Below are 18,770 nucleotides of genomic sequence, written 5' to 3' on the forward strand. Positions count from 1 at the left end.
TACGTGCGCGAGCTCCCTCTCCAGTTAAAGCTGTTGCCGGCTTGCCGCTGGCCCCGTGCGCGCACTGTTACGCTGTGGAATGGCCATGGCACTACTTGTTCTCACTCACAGTCGCAGGCCATCTTCGGCCGACCACGGGGTTAATAGTATCAGTGTTCTAGCCTTTATAGTAGTTTAGAGCAAAGGATCGGATCGAAGTGAGGAAGGGTAAGTAAGAAATAAAATGGGAGTGCAGTACGTCGTAGTTGACACGGTACGCTCGTGCGTGACCAAATCACCAAACCGTAACCGAATCTTCCTGCAGTTGGTGGCCATGCACGCAGTGGTTGGGCAGTAGCCTGCAGGCAGACGTCAACCAAACCTCTCGTCTCTCTACATGATGGAATGGAAATGCCGAAATGGTCGCCTCTTAGCCCTCGCCGTTCCAAACGACGCCCAGGACTAAATAGACGAGACAAAAAAGCTTCTATTTTCTCGCAAGTTGCTTATCGTGAAGAAGATCACATCGCTCTCTGTGCAAGTTGCGTGCGTCAGTCTTCGCCCTGACGCAAGGGCAGAGCAGACGTCGTCTCGCTGTCTATATGCATGCGATTTTCTGCATATCGTACTAGTACTATACACATTTCATGATGAATATTCTCGGAAAAAAAACATCTCATGATGAACAGATACTGACCAAACCATCAGTAGGGGACTTGAGCCCCTCCTGCTGCATCAAAGAAAATTGTAGGTCTTCCCACCGGGTGCACAAATATTTTTACCATGTGTGGTATTTTGGGCCAAATTCGCAGGAAAAAAAGGTATTTCTGATCATGAATCGTGCAGGGGGATAAAAACATGGATACTACTGTGTGTGAAGTTGAATGGATGTGTCTAACTCTATCAAGCTAGCTAGTGGCATTAAGTTTATCAGACTGAAAATTTCAACCTGATGAATGCTCTTCCTTCTCGTTCACGAAAAATGCCATCGCCTACCTCATATTAAATGGCTATCAAAGCAAAACCAGATCAATAGACTTATAGACATGTTGCACATCACCCAATTTTTGGGTTGAAATCATCTCCAATGATAGTGGCATAGATCCATTGCATAATTCAGAAGCATAATGCCATATTATTTGGTCAACACAAGCAGCCGACGCAGGGAGATCGGCTAAAGACGTCACACGCAATTAAAAAATGGAGCAACTAGATGAAGTGATCGTGTATAGCAATTAAAATAAAATACTCTTAGCATGCATGCATGCATAGCAGGAATGATAACTATCTGGAAATCAGAACAGCCATCTCCATCAGCTGCAAGGACTAGCAAACATTTGACCAAGAAATGCGAACAAATTGCCTGAAACATATAAGGGGCATGTCGCGAATGAAGCACGAGATTTTTGAGGAATAATTTCCTATAGGAGAAATTTATAGGATATGGTACTGTTCATCTGAGGCTGCAGCGGCATTGTTGCTTTCCAAATAGTGCCTGCACAACCGGAGAAACTGATGTTTTAACAGATGATGAGGCTTAAATGGGCACAGATGCACTTAAACCACATTAATAAAGTAACTATAAATTACATATTCAGAGCAACATGAAAAGGATCACACATCAGTACATCATGAGCGAAAACGAGAGCAATATCTCACCAACGGCCAAAGCAATGGGCGATTCAACGAACCTGACGTGCCACCAGATTGTGCTGCTCCGATGAGCAACAGCAGCAAGCAGCAGGTCACGTCAGAATCTGATGCAAACGGTTCTGTGCCGGGGTGTGATGTGAAGGTCTCGACCTGCAGCCTGGGAAGTGCAGATCATGTGAGATTATGATGAGAAAATCCCACTGGTCAAGAGAAAGGGGATGGATTAAGATAGGGATTATGGAGGATGGTTGACCCACCACCTTACATCGCAATATAATGCGATGAATTGACCACCATCTGAAACCAAGATATATTTCAAAAGAGGTCTGGAACAAAGACGCAGTCCTATCATTAGCATACTTCTGCACCAACAGACAAGTAGTATTTATATCTCAATATTTTTTCCATGTCCGTGTCCTTTTTTTCTTAAAAATTACATATACTATTATACTTAGATTTTTATCAGGCGTGAGAACAACTGCAAATTGATAAACTTGCCGGTTTTAGTTTATCCCATTGCAAGGTACAAAGCCTGACGCGATCCAACGCGGTATCATTCTGATTACTTAGTCCACCATTTCTTGGCTTCAAGTACACCAGCTATTCAGCTAAAAAAAGTACACCGATTATACGTCCTGTTTCATCTACTCCTCAATTTTAGGCACTACTTTGTTCATACCTCAAAAATAAATGCGAATGTCACTTATACAGTTGAAAAGAATCTTTGTAGAGTAGAGCAAAAAGGTGTAGGAATTAGGCTTATTTTTTAAGAAAAAAATAGGCTACTAGCAAAGTGGTATGGTTGATCGGCTAAATCCTCACAAAAGTAGACTATCACACTAGCTGAAATCGATGACCACTGAGACTAAGACACTGAATAGTGAATACAGAAAAAAGCTACCCCTCTACTATTATTCCAAACAGGAAGCATCCTTGAAGCAGCCAGATCGTCAAAAATTCGTGCAGGCGACATAATTTTGGTTGTTTCTGTTGATTAGGTCGTGCAAGCATAAGCATAGAGCCTAAAGAAGATTATAAACAAATTTAAAGGAATAGCACAAGCCGCCAACAAACACGGGGAATAACTAGACTCAAAGGCATTCCTGTCTTTCACTTTAGTGTAATGAAAAGTACTAGTACTGATACGATTTTAAAGGTACCGATACTTGGCTTTCTCACATCATCATTTGACTGAGCACTACATACCATTACTTTAGTCTACATGATTTGAAAATCAGAGAAACAAAAACGTAACCAATCAAGGTGAGTGAAAAAGGCACTAACAGTAATAGCAGCATATGAGTGGGTGAGATCTCAAGATCATGCTATTAAAGGATGAGATTTCCACTCACATAAACAAACTCCACTGTTCAAGACAAGAATTAGAGGAACTCGGTTGTCCAGTCATCAACGATAAATGGGAAATGGTTCTATGCTACATGTTGGTACAAATCCTGAACCAAGAGTGAGTAGCACGAGACAACAATGTCTGTCACTAACAACAAACACTGGTCCTGAGTTTTTTTTTTTGACCACGTCCACCGCCACGAAAAGGGCCAAAAACTTCGACACGACAGCAAGAAAGCGAAAGGGTCACGAATTTACGAGTAGCCGAGTCAATTAGGTAGGAATAAAGGGAGTCACTCCACCCCTTTTATCATGCCCCTCAACATGAACAAAATCGTGGCAAACGAAGTGGTCAACCGTGCCAATGATCCAAGCACAACAGCACATTAAACAAAGATAGAAGCCATGAGCAAATGATGCACGCACAAAGCCTAAAAAAACAAGCCAGAAAAGCCCCAAACGAAGCGCCTATATATACAAAATTGAACACACGGCAACAGCACACATAAACACGAATCAGTTGTGGAAGAAAGCAAGAAACCAACATTCCATTGTCCTTACCGTTGCATGCAGGAAAGCGCGGCCCGGCCATGACGAGGATGAGCTCGACGGTGGCGGCGGCGTTCTTGGTGGTCGCGGTCGCCTGGCCGCTGCTGGCCTCGGCCCAGCCGGCACCGAGCATGCCTCCGCCGTCCCCGCCTGCGGCGGCCACGAACAACTCCCGGCTGGAGAAGGCGTACGTCGCGCTGCAGGCGCTGAAGCGCGCCATCACGGACGACCCCAAGAAGCTGACCAAGAACTGGTGCGGGCCCGACGTGTGCAACTACTTCGGCGTGTACTGCGCACCGGCGCCCGACGACTCGTGCCAGCGCACGGTGGCCGGCGTGGACCTCAACCACGGCGACCTCGCCGGCACGCTCCCCGAAGAGCTGGGGCTCCTGTCCGACCTCGCCGTCTTCCACCTCAACTCCAACCGCTTCTCCGGCTCCCTCCCCGAGTCCCTCCGCTCCCTCCACCTCCTCCACGAGATCGACGTCAGCAACAACCAGCTCTCCGGCCCCTTCCCGTCGCAGCTCCTCTGCCTCCCCAACGTCCAGTACGTCGACATCAGGTAAGCACCCTTGTAGATCAGTAGATGTGTATGCAAATACACCTGAGCCTGCGAAGCTTTTCATGAGTGCACCTTATGTATGTTGCGCATGTCTCTGTGTGTGAAGGTTTAACAACTTCTGCGGCGAGGTGCCGGCGGCGATCTTCGAGAAGAAGATCGACGCGCTTTTTATCAATAACAACCACTTCGAGTTCACACTGCCGGAGAGCTTCACCAACTCGACGGCGTCAGTCATCGTGCTGGCGAACCTCCCGCGGTTGGGTGGCTGCCTGCCGAGCAGCATCGGCGACATGGCCGGGACGCTCAACGAGCTCATCCTCCTCAACAGCGGCATCTCCTCCTGCATCCCGCCTGAGATCGGCAAGCTGGACAAGCTCACCGTGCTCGACCTCAGCTTCAACAGCATCGCCGGCACGCTGCCGGACACCATCGGCAACATGCGCGCGCTGGAGCAGCTCGACGTCGCGCACAACCAGCTCGCCGGCGAGATACCGGAGAGCATCTGCGAGCTGCCGCACCTCAAGAACTTCACCTACTCCCACAACTTCTTCTGCGGCGAGCCGCACCGGTGCCTCGAGGTGCCGCACATCGACGACAGCCAGAACTGCATCGCTGGGCGCCCCGACCAGCGGCCCGGCGAGGAGTGCATCTCGTTCCTGCACCGGCCGAAGGTGCACTGCGACGCCCAGGGGTGCATCGCGCCACCATCTCCGCCACCGCCACCCCCTCCAGTGTATGCCCATCCGCCGCCGGTATACTGATCTGTGGTAATACTGTAACATGTAATTTATTGCTGGCTTTGTGGAGTGGGAACTAAAGGGTAAATGCATACACATGGTATATACTGTAATCCTCATTTTTCATCAAACGAGTAATAATGGATTCTTAAATCTGTTCTTGGGGAAAAAAATCATTTGCCCTGCACAACTCAACTGAAAGTTTGGGGAAAGAGACTTATCAATGTATTCCTTTATTGCTTCTTGTACTGTTTTTTAATGTTCTAGTACTTAAAGTCATAGCTAAATCATTTGAAAATAATGTGCTCTTAGCAGTACCACTCCTGCAAATAGCTACTTCTTATCTTAACAGACTTCATCAGTAAATTGTTGAATCACAACTATAGTTTAGATGGGGACCATGTTAGATAGAACCATAGAAATAGGACCACTGCTAAAGTGGGGGGAAAAACAAAGAAAAAGGAGATAAGGATGAAAAAGAACTGTTTTGCATTTTACAGGTTGAAAAGATGATACAAATATTTAGTTAATCATGCAAACTTTGGGGGGGGGGGGTATAAGAGTTGGTACATCACTCCATGTCAGTTTGGCAATTTAGCTACCTGCCATTGTCAACAAGTAATGTTTGAAAATTATATGACCTAGTCAAGAGATGGAAACTAAGGAAACAGAGGAACAAGAAAAAAAGAGGATAGTAAATTAAAAGGAATATATTTCAGGTACACCAAATGAAGAACTGTAATGGAATAATGCGTTTGATAAGGATTGGTCAAAGAGGAATTTTTTTTTAAAAAAAAGTGCTGCTCATGGGTTCCAGCTGCAAAGAGCATTATCTTTTACTCTATGGTTGATCAACTCACGGGGCAAGAAGCTTCCCCTACCTCTCTCATCTTGGCTGGCTCCAGGCAGGCTGGGGTTTCTTCATGTACTCAACATGTGTTTTTACCTCCTTATCCATATAACTTGTGCAGCATGTCATTGTCGCACAGATAAACCTACTACTGTAAAAGATTAGATAACCGAAAAGCCAATGATGTATATCCAATGGAATAAAGCATGCCGACGATTTTCTAGAGATGGATGACAGAGATGGTTATGGTATATAAACATGATTCTGGTGGTATATGATACACAAAAGTACGATTGAAGAATCCGGTCTAAACAGTATTATGGTGGCCAGGCTGCATGGGATGGCTGACCTGTTTGTCACCGGTCAGTCAGACTGATAATAACTGCTGAAAAGTTGGACAGATTTGTACACTGGACGAAGACCAAGTGTAATATATAGGCACTTGACCTAAAACAAATAACAAACAAGCTGATTGCACCATCTTATTGCCTGTTTAAGTAATCTGACATAGAATTAAGGGCCTTTAACAGATAATCAAGTCTGGTACATTGTTATACTGCAAACAAGATGCAAAGGAAAGGCCTGTTAACCAATTTACATGGATTACTTGCAATTTCAGCATATCTCAGCAAACTACAATATGTGTGCACGGTGGATGCTTCTGTTTGAGCTACTCTTCTTTTCGGACTCATGATGTGCCTTAGCAGTAGCTCCATTAGTTCAGGCCTAGTTGTGTGATTTTAGCTGAAAAGGTGAGGTTCATTATTCTATTTGTGAAATAACGCAGTAATGATGGAACCAAAATGGTACACTATACTGACTACTGAGTCAACATGACATGTGAGTTCTTATGACTATTTTTAGGCTCCCGGGGAAAAAGGACTTCAGAGTTCAGACATAAAGTATCGGTCCCTAACATAGTAACAGGGCAATAAAGCAGAGTCTTTGATGACGTGCTGATTTCATTCATTTAAGGGAGATTCATCGGTATCAATGTAATTCAAACAAAGGCAATATTCAGTACTCAAGTAACATGGGAACATTTTTTCCAGTATCTTAAGAGAATGTAAACCGCAACCGCACAGTAATATTATACCAACAGAGAAGGAAAAATCAAATCCGTAATGCTGATCATGATACACAATCAACCCAGCAAATCAGTATGTTAATGGGCTTAGGGTATGATTGAGCGCTTGATATTCACTAACAGATTTGGGTCAATAATTATTGTTTCAGCACTGTTAGTAAAAAGAATCTTTGGTCATTAGTAGCTTTCCATGGATGCACAGATTTATCATACCTTAGTGGAAAACACTGTTGTACAGAAGAGGATGTTGTGGTACAAGAATTCTGTTCCTAAAATCTACCAGTAGTCACCACAAGAGCAGACTCCATCTTCAAAGTGGTGGAAGCGGTTCAGGTCTCTGAGTATAATTCGTCTATTGAAGACCATTGAGATAAGTTTTGCCATCGAATGACAATCTGGGCATACGCGGAGATTCTTCACAACTCGCAGTGTAGCTCCTGGAGCTGTATTTAGAAGCCCAAAAGCAATTGCCAGCTTCTCACTATGGTATCTCAGGCTTGTTGCCTTCTCCTCCTCATCCATTTCAACATGGAACACATGTGAGGTATCAGGGACATAACCAACCAGTTTTAGTTGGTCAATCACTTCATCAACCATTCTCCTTGCTTCTTGTGATTTGGGGTGCCTTCCATCTCCTGCAAAGAACTCGTGAACTGTGTTATCTATCTCGATTGAGCTGCAGCCTGGCACCTTTACCACACCTTTTTCATTCATCAGTTTCCTTACCCTATTCATCTCTTCCCATTTTCCAGTGTTTGCACACAAATTCGAGAATATTACATAATCACCACCATGAGAGTCATCCAGCTCAAGAATCCTCTCAAAGACATGTTTGCCAAGTTCGACATCTCCATGGCCTCCACAAGCAGAAAGCAACGTCCTCCATAAGATTGGGGTGGGCTTTATTGGCAGTTCATCGATGAACTTGTAAGCTCTCTCCAGCTGCCCTGATCGAGCTAGCAAATCTGTCACGCAACCATAGTGCTTGATCCCTGGAATGATACCATGATCTTTCATATCGTCGAAATACTGAAGCCCTTCACTCACCAGACCAGAGTGGCTACAGGCATAGAGCACACCAAGGAATGTAATATCATCAGGCTTTATCCCTTGCTTCTTCATCTCTTCAAACAGAGAAATGGCTTCCCTGCCATAGCCATGGTTAGCGTAGGCCACGATCATCACTGACCAAGCTTGTTTATCTCTTGACTCCATCCCATGGAACACGGCAATGGCATCCTCCAAGCTCCCACACTTTGCATACATGTCTATCAACGCAGTGCTGACTTTGACGAGGGAATCAAGCCCTATCTTCTGAACATATTCATGGATCCACCTCCCCAGTTCCAGAGCCCCAAGCAACGCACACGCCGAGAGCACACTAATCACTGACACGGACGTGGGCTCGAGACCCTTGGCCTGCATCTCGCGGAACAGCACCAGGGCCTCCCCGGGCCGGCTGCTCCTCACGGCCGCGGCGATCATCGCGTTGTACGAGACGACGCAGTCCCCATCCATCCTGTCAAACATGGCGCGCGCGGCGCGCCCGTCCCCGCACTCGGCGTACATGTTGATGAGCGTGGGGCGGACGTACTCGTGGCCCGCGGCGCCGACCTTGACCGCCACGGCGTGCGCCTGTCGCCCTTCCTCCCCCGCGCGCGCCGCGGCGCACGCCTTGAGCAGCGACACGAACGTGTAGGTGTCCGGCGCGACGCCCTCCTCCAGCATGCGCACGAACACCCGCACCGCCGCGGGGGACGGGGAGCGCGCGTAGCCGCGGAGCAGGGTGTTGTACCAGACGGCGTCGGCCGGGTGGGGCACCCGGTCGAACACCTGGCGGGCGTAGGCGAGGTGGGCGGGGTGCGCGCCCGGGGCGGTGCAGAGCGTGAGGAGCCTGGTGACGAACGCCGGGTGCGCGGCGAGGCCGGCCTTGACGGCGGCGGCGTGGAGCTGGGCGAGAGACCGGAGGCTGGTGCAGTGCGGGAGGTGGGAGAGGAGCGGGTGCTGCGGCGGCGGGCTCTTGGGTTTGGATTTGGCGGGAAGGAGAGGGGGAGGCGTGGATGTCAGGGGCGCAGACGACATGGCCGTCCCCTCGCCGCGGAGGACGATAGCCAAGTGAAATGGGGGATCGTAATCCGGAGGAGAGATCAGAGATTAGCGACGGCTTTGGTTGGTAGTTGGAACTGGGGATGGGCCCCTGGGCCGGAACAGGCCGGGCCCAGATCTGACTGAATCGGGCCGGACCAGGCTGCATTATCGTTTCGAGTACGCATGTGTTGTGTATAACTTCTCTTTTTTAAAAAAAAAGTAATAAAGTGTTGCGTATACTGATTTTAATATGCTCGAACGCAAACTTTTTCTTTTCTGAAATAACCAACGCAAACTTGCACAAGAGGTGGAGTACCACTTGGATTGTCGAATACGCTCGTACACTGACGGCGTAGAAGCTTCTAGTATCAGCAACTATACTGTACCCGTCACCCGTGCGTACAAACTACGCGTAGTCGCCTACGGACTAGATACATACGCGCCCCGCGTGCTGCGTGCACACACACATGTCCGCATCCTCCGTCGGCGCGGCACACATGCACGTGACCTGGAAACCGAGTCGGCGTGGCGGACGTCGCGAGGCGTCGAGCAGCCCATCGCCGCCGCCCGCAGAGCAAGGGCAGTGATTCCGCCCGCTAGCCGGCGAAATAAAGCTAGAGCTGCTCCAGCGTGGCTCGGAGCTGCGTCGGGAGCTGCGCAGCAGCACATGCAACCAACCGAAAGGAACTCTGCAGCGCCCGCAGCGAATAGGATCGCTGTTCGCCCGCTTCAAGCCGGCGTCTCGCCAGCAGGGTTCACCTTACCGACGGTAAAGCGATTTTCGTCAACTAGCGGTATCGGTAAACCGGCGGTAAATCGCCGAAAACCACTAGAAACCGCTCGAAATGATAATTCAAATTCAAAAAACCGGTAACCGTTGTTTACCGACCGGTAATCGATGTTTACCGACCGGTAACCGTCGTTTTTAACCGGTAAACACCGTATGACTTTGGAAAATTAAAAATTTTGGCAGCATTTCACCGTAATTTTGTAAATATCATTACTGATGGTATATATCAAACAATTATATAACATTTACACATACATAGAATAGAAGTTCATATCCATAAAAATAGAAATTCACATCCATAGTCCATATAGATCATCACAACAATAGTCCATGCAAATCATCACAACCATAGTCCTCACAAACCATCATTGTCAATATATATAATACATAGTAGTGGTTTCCGGTCCAAATGAACAAATGAACAAATGAAAATATATGTACATATTTGAAATATGAACACATATATACATATAGCTAAAATGAACAAATTAACATCCAACTACCATGAATAAATGGATCCATATAGCTAATATGAACACATGTTTTTGAATATAGCTACACAACAAACATCTAAAAATCAATGTAAAATCAAGAAATACTCACAATGCAGTGGTTTCCGGTCCAAACGCGTCGATTTCCGCTCGGAAAACGCCGAATACCGCTCGGGATTAGAGGATACCGCTCGGGATTACCGGTCCGAAAGTTTTTTTTATTTTTTTGAGTGCCCAAACAGTCAAATATTTGAACATGTTCTATATTAGAATGATGTATGTCATCTCTACTTTCTTACCATATTTTTTCCTTTTTTATTTCAAATATTTTTGAAAATTTTAAATTCGGGCGAAATTTTTCGAAATTTACCGTCGGTATGGGTTGCCGCCTAGTAGCGGTATCGGTAAAAATCGGCGGTAACCGGCGGTTACCGATCGGTAAGGAAAACACTGCTCGCCAGTCGCCACACGCCTGCTCAGCATTCTCTCTCCTCTTCTCACTCCGCCAGCACGGATTGAGCCGGCTTGCCGGTCGCTATAATACTGGCTCGCGGGAGAACAAAAGTACAACAAAGCCCACGGCACGGCTCCGTACGCCATACGCGTCCGTGCCAACTGCTCCCTCTGTTACAAAATAATTGCATATTTAGAATTTAAAATTTGTCTCATAAAAGAGTGCTACTTTGACCAAATTACTATAAAAGGCAAGAGTTTTCGGAGATTTTTTACAAAAGAGACAAGACATTATCTAAATATTTATAAAAAATAAGGAGTATTTTGGTAATTTAACAATATGCATTAGTTTGCGTGTCTAGTTTCAGAATTACAATTATTTTAGGAACGAGAGAGTAGCTTCCACATGAACCCGGCAAACGCGCGCGCATCTCTGTTCTCGTTTGACCTCGGGAGCGTTCGTCCACACCCGGGCTCATATGGGCAACTCTTACGTCAGATGTGGTAGGATGCTATGGTGTCGGGCAGTGTGGTATGGATGGGGAAGCGCCGACGAGGAAGCGGCCAGCTCCTCGATCTGTTCACATTGGGTGTGTTTGGTTTATCCTAAACTAGCCTGGTTAGCAAAATTAAGCTAGGCTAGGTTTAGTCTGCCCCCATCAAAACAACTACTAGTGTTTGGTTGTTTATGCTATATTAGCCTAGCTAGCTCCAGTGCATGTTTGGTTGCCTGTTTTATTTTAATACAATCATCTCTTCTCTGGTTGGGTAAGTTTACCTCCTTTGAAGGATTTCGTCAAACACCTGGTGTGCGCCTAGTATGACCAACACGCTGAGGACTAATCTGCTCTCTCGACTCGAGCACAAGCATAGTGGCAGCCCAGTCCATCCAATCCATCCCGGTGGCACGAGCACGACAGGCACCCGGTGCAGCTGAATTCATCCAATCCATCCACGAGCATGAGCACGGTGGCACCACACAACAAACACGAGCCCAATCCAAGAAGCAGCATATCCACGAGCTTGGCTTGAGGACGGGGATGACGGACTCATGTGGAGATGGTGGAGCTCGTGGAGGAGTTCACCTGCAGCAACACAACCTCCTTGGTCACGCCCCACTCCGTCCCCGCGCTGCCGTCCCGATCTACGTGGCCGGCGAGCTGTCCTGCTCGCGGACGCGGCAGTGGCGCGGTTACCCAGCCTGCTCCTTGCTCTGGTGCTCCACCCTGCTCCTTGCTCGATCCCTTGCTGTGGCCCCGGCGGAGCTCCCATGGCCGCAAAGGTAAAACGCGCGAGGCGTAGTTGAGCGAGAAGCAGAGCAGAGCTGGAGGTAAAGGACGACGGGAGGAGAGGAAGGTGAGCGGAGCCGCGGGAGCGCGCGTACGGCCGGTTAGTGGAGCCTAGCCCGGCTTGTACGCCGGATTCGGTCGCACAAGCGGAGCCAGGCCACGGGCCTCAAATTGCACAACTGCAGTCTGGCTACATGGGATATACAGCCAACCAAACATGAGTCTTTTGGTCTGCTGGATCCTGGTTGGGGTTTATATACCCAACCAAACAGCCCCATTGTTGCCAGCCGGACGCGACGCAGACGTGAAGAGACTGCCCGACGAGATGGCCTCGTGTGCCCTCGTGGTATGTCAAATTGCGCGGTGCAGTGTGTCCATGTCTTCCAGATAGCTGTTCTGCACTGCTTTTTCTTTATATTACCGTTTTCAATTTCGCGGATGTTTGCGGCCATCTATTAGCAAAATTTATCGATTTTATTTGTCCTATGAAGCGGCTCATTTTACCGATACCGAGTATACATGTTAGTTTAATAGTATGCTATTTTGCCATTTTTGGATAAAAGTTATGGTGACATATAGCCAATGAGTGATGATCAAGCCACAACACATGCGCCCTGTTTGGTTTGTGTTGTGCTAGTGAGTAGTGACAGTTTGACCGCTAATTACGGTGTCAAACAAAGTCAGTTTACAAAACCAACTTCATAACTCCCGCGCTAGTGACCCTGAAGAATCTAATGAGGCTTTTGACCGCGCAATTAGAGAATGTTTACTGTAGCATCAATGTAGCAAATCATCAATTAATTACTGTCATTAGATTCGTCGTGAAAAGTTACTCTCATTTCTGAAAAGATTTTGCAAATAGACTTCATTTAGTACACCACTAGAAACTGGGGCGCACCGTTGGTGCGCCAGTTTGAGCTGGTCCAGTGGATGCCATGTGATAGTATTAGCGCAAGCTATGTTTTGCAAATTTAAAATGCTATGTAACTATTGGGAACTATCCGGGAACGACCTGATTTTTAACTTTTTTGTATTGTATGAAACTTCGAATATTATTTTGGGTATCAAAATATTTTTTTTGGTGGTGAAAGAAAGAATAAGATAGTTTATTAGGGAGGGCGGAGCACAATTAGTCCGATACTTAATGTATTTGCGAAAACATGTTACGATTAGTAGATGTGTTATTTTTTTTAGGAAGTAGTGATTACATTTAAATATGATATGTTATTGTGGAGGTAGCATGAAAAGCCATAAAAGAATAGTGATCGAATTGTACGTATAGTGTTGCTATTGTACTAGTAATGACGCGGCAAGCGCGTGGACCTGTATCCTGCATTGCAGTACGGTAGTTGATGTGGATTTTAGTTCATGCATGTAGTTGTTGTGTACAGGCAAATGTATAATTTTTTTTGAAGCAACGTAGTTAAGTTGAATTCACTGTTCCATTATTTTCGCATAGATGTCATGGTCTGCAGCCCGCTGTTGCAATTGGTATGATTTGAGCATTCAATTGTCGTGACATTAATATTTAAGTACTATAATATTTTTGGTATCGAAATGGAGGTATGACATTTGTTGCTGTATTTATTATAGTGAGAGAAAGGGTAAAATAATTTTATTACGGAGGGTGGTGGCGCGGAGCACAATTAGTCGGATACTTAATATAGTTTGTGACATCATGTGATAATTAATAGATGTGATGTTTTTAAGAAAGTTGTAGATATATTAAAATATATCACATTATTGTGGAGATCGCATGAGGAACCGTCAAAAACGGTATTACAATATTTTTTTAACAAAATAATATGTCATGTTGAATGGATTATGGAAATAATTGTGGTGAAAGAAAGGTTAGATAATTTATTAAGGACGTTGCAGCACAATTAGTCATGTATTTAATGTATTTGCGAAATTATATTGCAATTAGTAGCGCTTTTTTTTTATAAGAGAGCGGTGGTTGTACTAAATATGACATATTATTATGGAGGCAGCATGAAAAGCTATAGAAGAATGGTGACACAACATTATATTTTTAGTAAATTAAAATGTTATGTTAAATGAATTATGAAAATGCTTTGAATTTAAAAAACTTTGCTATACAGTGAATTTGTAGATTTTGAATTTTTAGGCAACTTTTGTATTGATCATTTTTTATTTAAAGATATTTTGGTGTCAAAATTATAGGTGCAACGGGTCGAATGTAAATATTTGTATAAATGAATTGCGAAAGCATTTTGAATTTTAAAATTTGCTCTATAATGAAGTTGTAGTTTTTGAATTCTTGATTAAATTTTATGTTGAGCAACTTTTGATTCCAACACATTTTGGTGTTTAAATTATACGTATAATGTTGCTCGTGTGGAAGTAATGGATGAAACGGGTTGTGGTTTGATTCAATTAAAATCTGAGGGTTTTTTTGAAAAAAAAAACCTGAGAGAGGATAAGGACGGCGGGTTGATTTGATGAAAACTTAAGGTTTTATTTGCAAATTTCCTTCAACCAGCACTATTGGATTGTGGGTTGATTTCGAGAAAAGTTGAGGGCTTTTTTGCAAAATTTTCTGAGAGAGGAACTTGGACCGCAGGTTGATTTCTCTTAAGTTCGAGGGTTTTTTTGCAAAATGACTGGGGAAAGCAGATCTGAACCGTCCACTGGGCCGATCCGACGGCCGGGAACGGCCGGTGACGTCACCTGCTTCCCTGGCCTCGGAATTGGCCAGGATTCGTAGGGAGAGATGCATACAAGATTCTTTTTGTAGAATGGAATAGCGTGGAGAAAACAAACAAGGCCATGATACCGGCAAAAAAAGAGAGGAGCTTTTCTAATTGGCGGGTGCTCGCCAGGAGCCCTCTTGGTGCCACCTACTCCCTCCGTCCCAAAATATATGCAATTCTAGAACCAAACATGCAAATCAGTGCTAAATGTAAAAGTACTAAAATACTGTCTTTTATGATGAGTGGATGAGGTGTAAGTTGTCTTTTGTGAGAATATTCCGGAAATTGTCTTATCTTTTGTGGTAGGTAGGTCAAAATTACCATTTTTCGTGAGACAAATTTTGAATTTTATAGTTGCAATTATTTTGGGACGGAGGGGAGTACCAATTATGAAAAGTTTTAGGGGTTATTTGGTTCTTGACCATAGTTTGCCACGCCGCTGGTGCGGCGCCGCCTAACTTGAGGCGCCGAAATCATCACCACGCCTTGGCGAGAATTCTGCACTAGCTCTGCCTTGTCGTTTCCTGTGGCTGCCAACGTTTATTAACCAACCAAACACTGACCAAGATTTTTGTGGCTCGCCTCAACTGCGGCGTGGCTGGTTGTGGCTAGTATCCAAACAGCCCTTTAAGTTCCCGCAATATTCCATTTTAGAATATCATAACTTATACATATATCCTTATCACATAATTTTTACCGATATGTTTGCAGACTAATTTTTTAGCACAATTTTGTCATATGCACAACTTATATGTATAATTTTTTTGAACAATTTTCAAAATGATAACTTACAAGTTTTGTTTGTAAAAGATTACGAATTATACACCTAATTTTTTCACAGATAATCTTTTACATGATAAATTTGTAGGAACAACTTTCGTGTCAGACATAACTTTTACATGCTATAAACATAAATGTTTAAAAAAAGTAAAAAAATGAATAGAAAAAGGAAATAGAAAAGAAAAAAAGGAAAGAGAAAAGAGAAAAGGGACATGGGCCCACCCCCCGGGCGCAAGCGCTCACGGTCGTCCGTTAATCTAGCTTTGGAAAAAAAAAGTCACAACATATGAAGTATGTTATAATCGTACAAGATCGTTGGAGCAACTAATATTGACACGTGTCATGTCGCTGTGCTTCTTGATTTCCTCGTCAGCTTCAGACTAAAGTGATGGCGGTATTTTTGGCAACCAATTGAGTAACGGGATACAATCCAAACAAATGTATAGAGTCGAATTCATGTGATCATGTAGCTTCGTATCAACCCCTCAAAGGTGTGTTATCGATTTGCTTTTTTCCACATAAAATTAATCTGCATACAAAAAAGAGTATCAATAATGGCATAGTCAATGAGTTGAGTAGCATGCATGGATCCATAACATAAGTTCGTAGCCTATATACATGATGATAATTGGATAATGTGGAGACTAATGGGTAGTAAAATCACCAATAAAATCATGGTTAAAGATAAAAATGAAGCAAGCATCCTTTCGTTTTTTACCGGTTTGTCTCTGATTAATTAGTTTGTGCAATGCAACTGAAAGTGGATCGATCAAGTCAGTTGCAATGCAATGCGGGTGAAAAGGAGGGTTGGGCTCAAGGTTGCAACTGCAACTGCAAGTCTGCAACGCAGTGGCGGCGGCTTTTTATCTGTTGCCTGTTGGGCTCGGTTCCTTCTTTCTCTTTCACACACCTCCTTTTGGTTTCCTTGGAGACCCACCTGACCTGACCTTCTCCTCCTCTCTCCTCCCCTGTTCCCTGTAAGTTAGTAGACCTCTCAGTGCAAAGGTTCAACCTGCTGCAGTTCTTCTGGCTGCCGCAGCGCTCCCGCACAGAGGTTTGCTCCTTATCTTGTCGGCAGGCTCCGTTCTTGGTTGCATTCCGCAGCGGTTACCTCGATCTGCTCCTTCGCCAGATTCGATTGATGTGGTGTGCTCTTGGAGCCAGGGGCTCTTATTCGGCAGCTTTTCCCCGTGCTCCGATCCCCAACTTTGATGAGGCTCTCCCATTGTGAGAGCCACTGCGCCGGCCCCTTCCGCTTCATCCCCTGCCTCCCCAAATCCAAAGATGCGAGCCGCGACGCTGCCTCTACTCCGGCGCCGCGCTCGGCCGCCGTGGCCGAGGAGGAGCCGCCTCCGGTTCAGAAGATAGAGGCGCCGGTACCCGGAAAGGAAGACGACGAAGAGGAGGCCCAGAAGCACGAGGATGGTGAGAAGGCAGCGCCGCCGCCGAAGAAGAGTTGCCTGAAGAAGGCCATCTGCGGCGATGATAAGTGTGCCGCCAAATGCAATGTGCAGTGGCTGGATTTGCTCGGAGAGGATCTGACAGAGGTTAAGGAATATGAGCCAAGGTATGCATCATCTTCCTCGCTGAACTTTCTGCAAGCCTGCAATTGTCCATGAGTTTGGAATCTTGTATTATTGTAGTATCCAGTTGATGGGTGAATGGCTACTATGTGTTGTATATGTCCAGTTTCTCTTCCTTTTAGATCAACTAGGTGAATGTTCTGCATGCTTGGATTCTAGCGAGCTAATTTTCTGCTAGACATGGTTCTTACTAAATCAGTTTATGGGGTGTTGACTTAAGTGAAAGTGTGAAACCATGCTCTAACACCAGATGGATCGCAGTGTCTCCTATTTGTTTAGGTCTGATGATGGCTGTCATTGTTTTGTTATTCCAAGAAATCAACCTTATGGTTGAACAAGACGTCTTGTATTATATAACTTGAAAAACTTGGTCACAATTTTTAGGCAGATTTTTTTATGCTATACTGCATTTGTTTGTGCATCATTATACACTTCTAGCAGATATTAAGTATGTGTTTATTTTTTCAGAGAAAGTTTGTGTTTATCTTCTAGATGATCATACCAATTTATATCATAAATGTGGGCCCTCACTGCCTTTTAGACTGTTTAACGCAAAATAGTTTAGCTTTGCATTCTGAAAACAAGGTCGATGAAACTCTCAGCTGTGATACTCTTTCAGCTCCATATTATTTTTGTACAAGCTAAATTACATTGAAGCAGTTTGGTGCATGGTTTCAACTAGTGTAATCAAGCTCACAAATTTGATACTGCAGTCAGTAAATATTTACTTTTATAGCCTCGTTATTGCCAAACTGTTCTGCATATTGAGAGCACTGAAATAACTTGCAGATCAGTTGCACATAAAGTGATTGGTATATCAGCTTTTTGACATGGGTTTCTACTTCCTAGTTAGGACCAAGTGTGGCCATATATAAAATGCAGTGTCATAAATACAGACAGACAGATAAAGACATTCCAATCAAGCTCTCAAATTATTGATTGCCGTTGCTTTCCAATAAGAAAATTCCTATTCACCGATCAACATGTTATTTGACCTCACCTTATATAATTGACTTATCTGTAAAAGTTTTCAAAGTGCTCCACAGAACTTTTCTAGGATACAGTAATAAATGTCATGTTCATATTCAATATTTCTATCTTGAGTCTAGCAATCAAACAACAAAGGGGCATTAGTTCCGTTCTTTTTGCTGACGAAGATACCATGTGGACATAATTCTCGATCCATGTTTGCATCTTCTAGATCCATCTGCTCATGGGGAAATGATTTGGATGTTTTTTTGCTGGACTTCCTTGACTGCAGAAACTTTCTTGCTGGAACCTTGTTGGTTCGTTAATCTCATATAGTGCCTCTTGTGATTCCATACAGCGAACGTGGAGACTTGCTTGACGACGGAGACGGCATCTCGACATGTGTTTGCGTTATCCAATGAGTCAAGAAGAATCCTGTAAATTCTGTGAGAAAAAAGGGTGGTTCGAATCAGCCATGTGTTCTTTCCGGTGGAGGGCCAGGGTGTTTTGTTGCTTCCTCCATGAGCTCCATCGAAGATGCCCAACCAGAACCACTCGTGTGTAGTTGTCAAAGAAAAACAAAAAGAACCAGTCGAATGTAAACCAGTCTCAACTCTCAACAGTACATGCATTAGATGCTGCGTAGCCTAGCCATAGATTGGTGTCAGTTTATCAGGATTGTGTTCGGGTCTGGGCAGCTGGTTTTTCAGAGTGGTACATTGGTTGTCTAGTGCAGGCAGAATGTTGCCTTTTGTAAAGCTTTTATACTAATAGAAAATTAGCTCAGTACTACAACCTCATCATGTGTTATACATTGAGAAAAGTTGACTTGTGGATCCAGGGGGCATA

At 44.8% G+C, this 18,770-nt stretch overlaps 3 protein-coding genes across 7 annotated transcripts; 2 read left to right on the forward strand and 1 right to left on the reverse strand.

Annotated features, from left to right (window-relative positions):
• Positions 1 to 1,057: 1,057 nt before the first annotated feature.
• Positions 1,058 to 8,902, reverse strand: LOC120689620 (pentatricopeptide repeat-containing protein At2g02980, chloroplastic-like). Of its 5 annotated transcripts, XM_039971971.1 has the most exons (7): positions 6,978 to 8,902; positions 6,276 to 6,421; positions 6,027 to 6,124; positions 5,709 to 5,822; positions 3,541 to 4,852; positions 1,671 to 1,789; positions 1,058 to 1,474 (listed from the first exon to the last, which is right to left on the reverse strand). In XM_039971971.1, exon 1 carries the CDS (start codon positions 8,844 to 8,846, stop codon positions 7,041 to 7,043), a length of 1,806 nt encoding a protein of 601 aa, XP_039827905.1. In that variant the 5' UTR covers positions 8,847 to 8,902; the 3' UTR covers positions 1,058 to 1,474; positions 1,671 to 1,789; positions 3,541 to 4,852; positions 5,709 to 5,822; positions 6,027 to 6,124; positions 6,276 to 6,421; positions 6,978 to 7,040. The 5 variants fall into 5 exon arrangements, with proteins under 5 accessions (XP_039827905.1, XP_039827904.1, XP_039827902.1 ...); XM_039971970.1 differs by lacking the exon at positions 6,276 to 6,421; XM_039971968.1 differs by lacking the exon at positions 6,276 to 6,421 and having other exon boundaries at positions 1,639 to 1,789; positions 5,709 to 5,825.
• LOC120689621 (leucine-rich repeat extensin-like protein 6) lies at positions 3,296 to 5,069 on the forward strand. Its single transcript, XM_039971974.1, has 2 exons — positions 3,296 to 4,090; positions 4,197 to 5,069. The coding sequence occupies exons 1-2, from the start codon at positions 3,570 to 3,572 to the stop codon at positions 4,849 to 4,851; spliced, it is 1,176 nt and encodes a 391-aa protein (XP_039827908.1). The 5' UTR covers positions 3,296 to 3,569; the 3' UTR covers positions 4,852 to 5,069.
• A 7,362-nt stretch (positions 8,903 to 16,264) lies between the features above and the next one.
• On the forward strand, positions 16,265 to 18,721 carry LOC120692644. Its single transcript, XM_039976023.1, has 3 exons — positions 16,265 to 16,423; positions 16,534 to 16,936; positions 18,280 to 18,721. The coding sequence occupies exons 2-3, from the start codon at positions 16,581 to 16,583 to the stop codon at positions 18,341 to 18,343; spliced, it is 420 nt and encodes a 139-aa protein (XP_039831957.1). The 5' UTR covers positions 16,265 to 16,423; positions 16,534 to 16,580; the 3' UTR covers positions 18,344 to 18,721.
• The last annotated feature ends 49 nt before the right edge of the window (positions 18,722 to 18,770 follow it).

This window comes from Panicum virgatum, chromosome 9N (assembly GCF_016808335.1).
Source record: "Panicum virgatum strain AP13 chromosome 9N, P.virgatum_v5, whole genome shotgun sequence".
NCBI lineage: Eukaryota > Viridiplantae > Streptophyta > Magnoliopsida > Poales > Poaceae > Panicum > Panicum virgatum.

Coding starts and splice junctions, on each gene's coding strand:
- LOC120689621 (XM_039971974.1), top strand. CDS start 3,570: ATGACGAGGATGAGCTCGACGGTGGCGGCGGCGTTCTTGGTGGTCGCG. Junction 4,091..4,196: donor GTCCAGTACGTCGACATCAG/GTAAGCACCCTT, acceptor CTGTGTGTGAAG/GTTTAACAACTTCTGCGGCG.
- LOC120689620 (XM_039971973.1), bottom strand. CDS start 8,846: ATGTCGTCTGCGCCCCTGACATCCACGCCTCCCCCTCTCCTTCCCGCC.
- LOC120692644 (XM_039976023.1), top strand. CDS start 16,581: ATGAGGCTCTCCCATTGTGAGAGCCACTGCGCCGGCCCCTTCCGCTTC. Junction 16,937..18,279: donor GTTAAGGAATATGAGCCAAG/GTATGCATCATC, acceptor GATTCCATACAG/CGAACGTGGAGACTTGCTTG.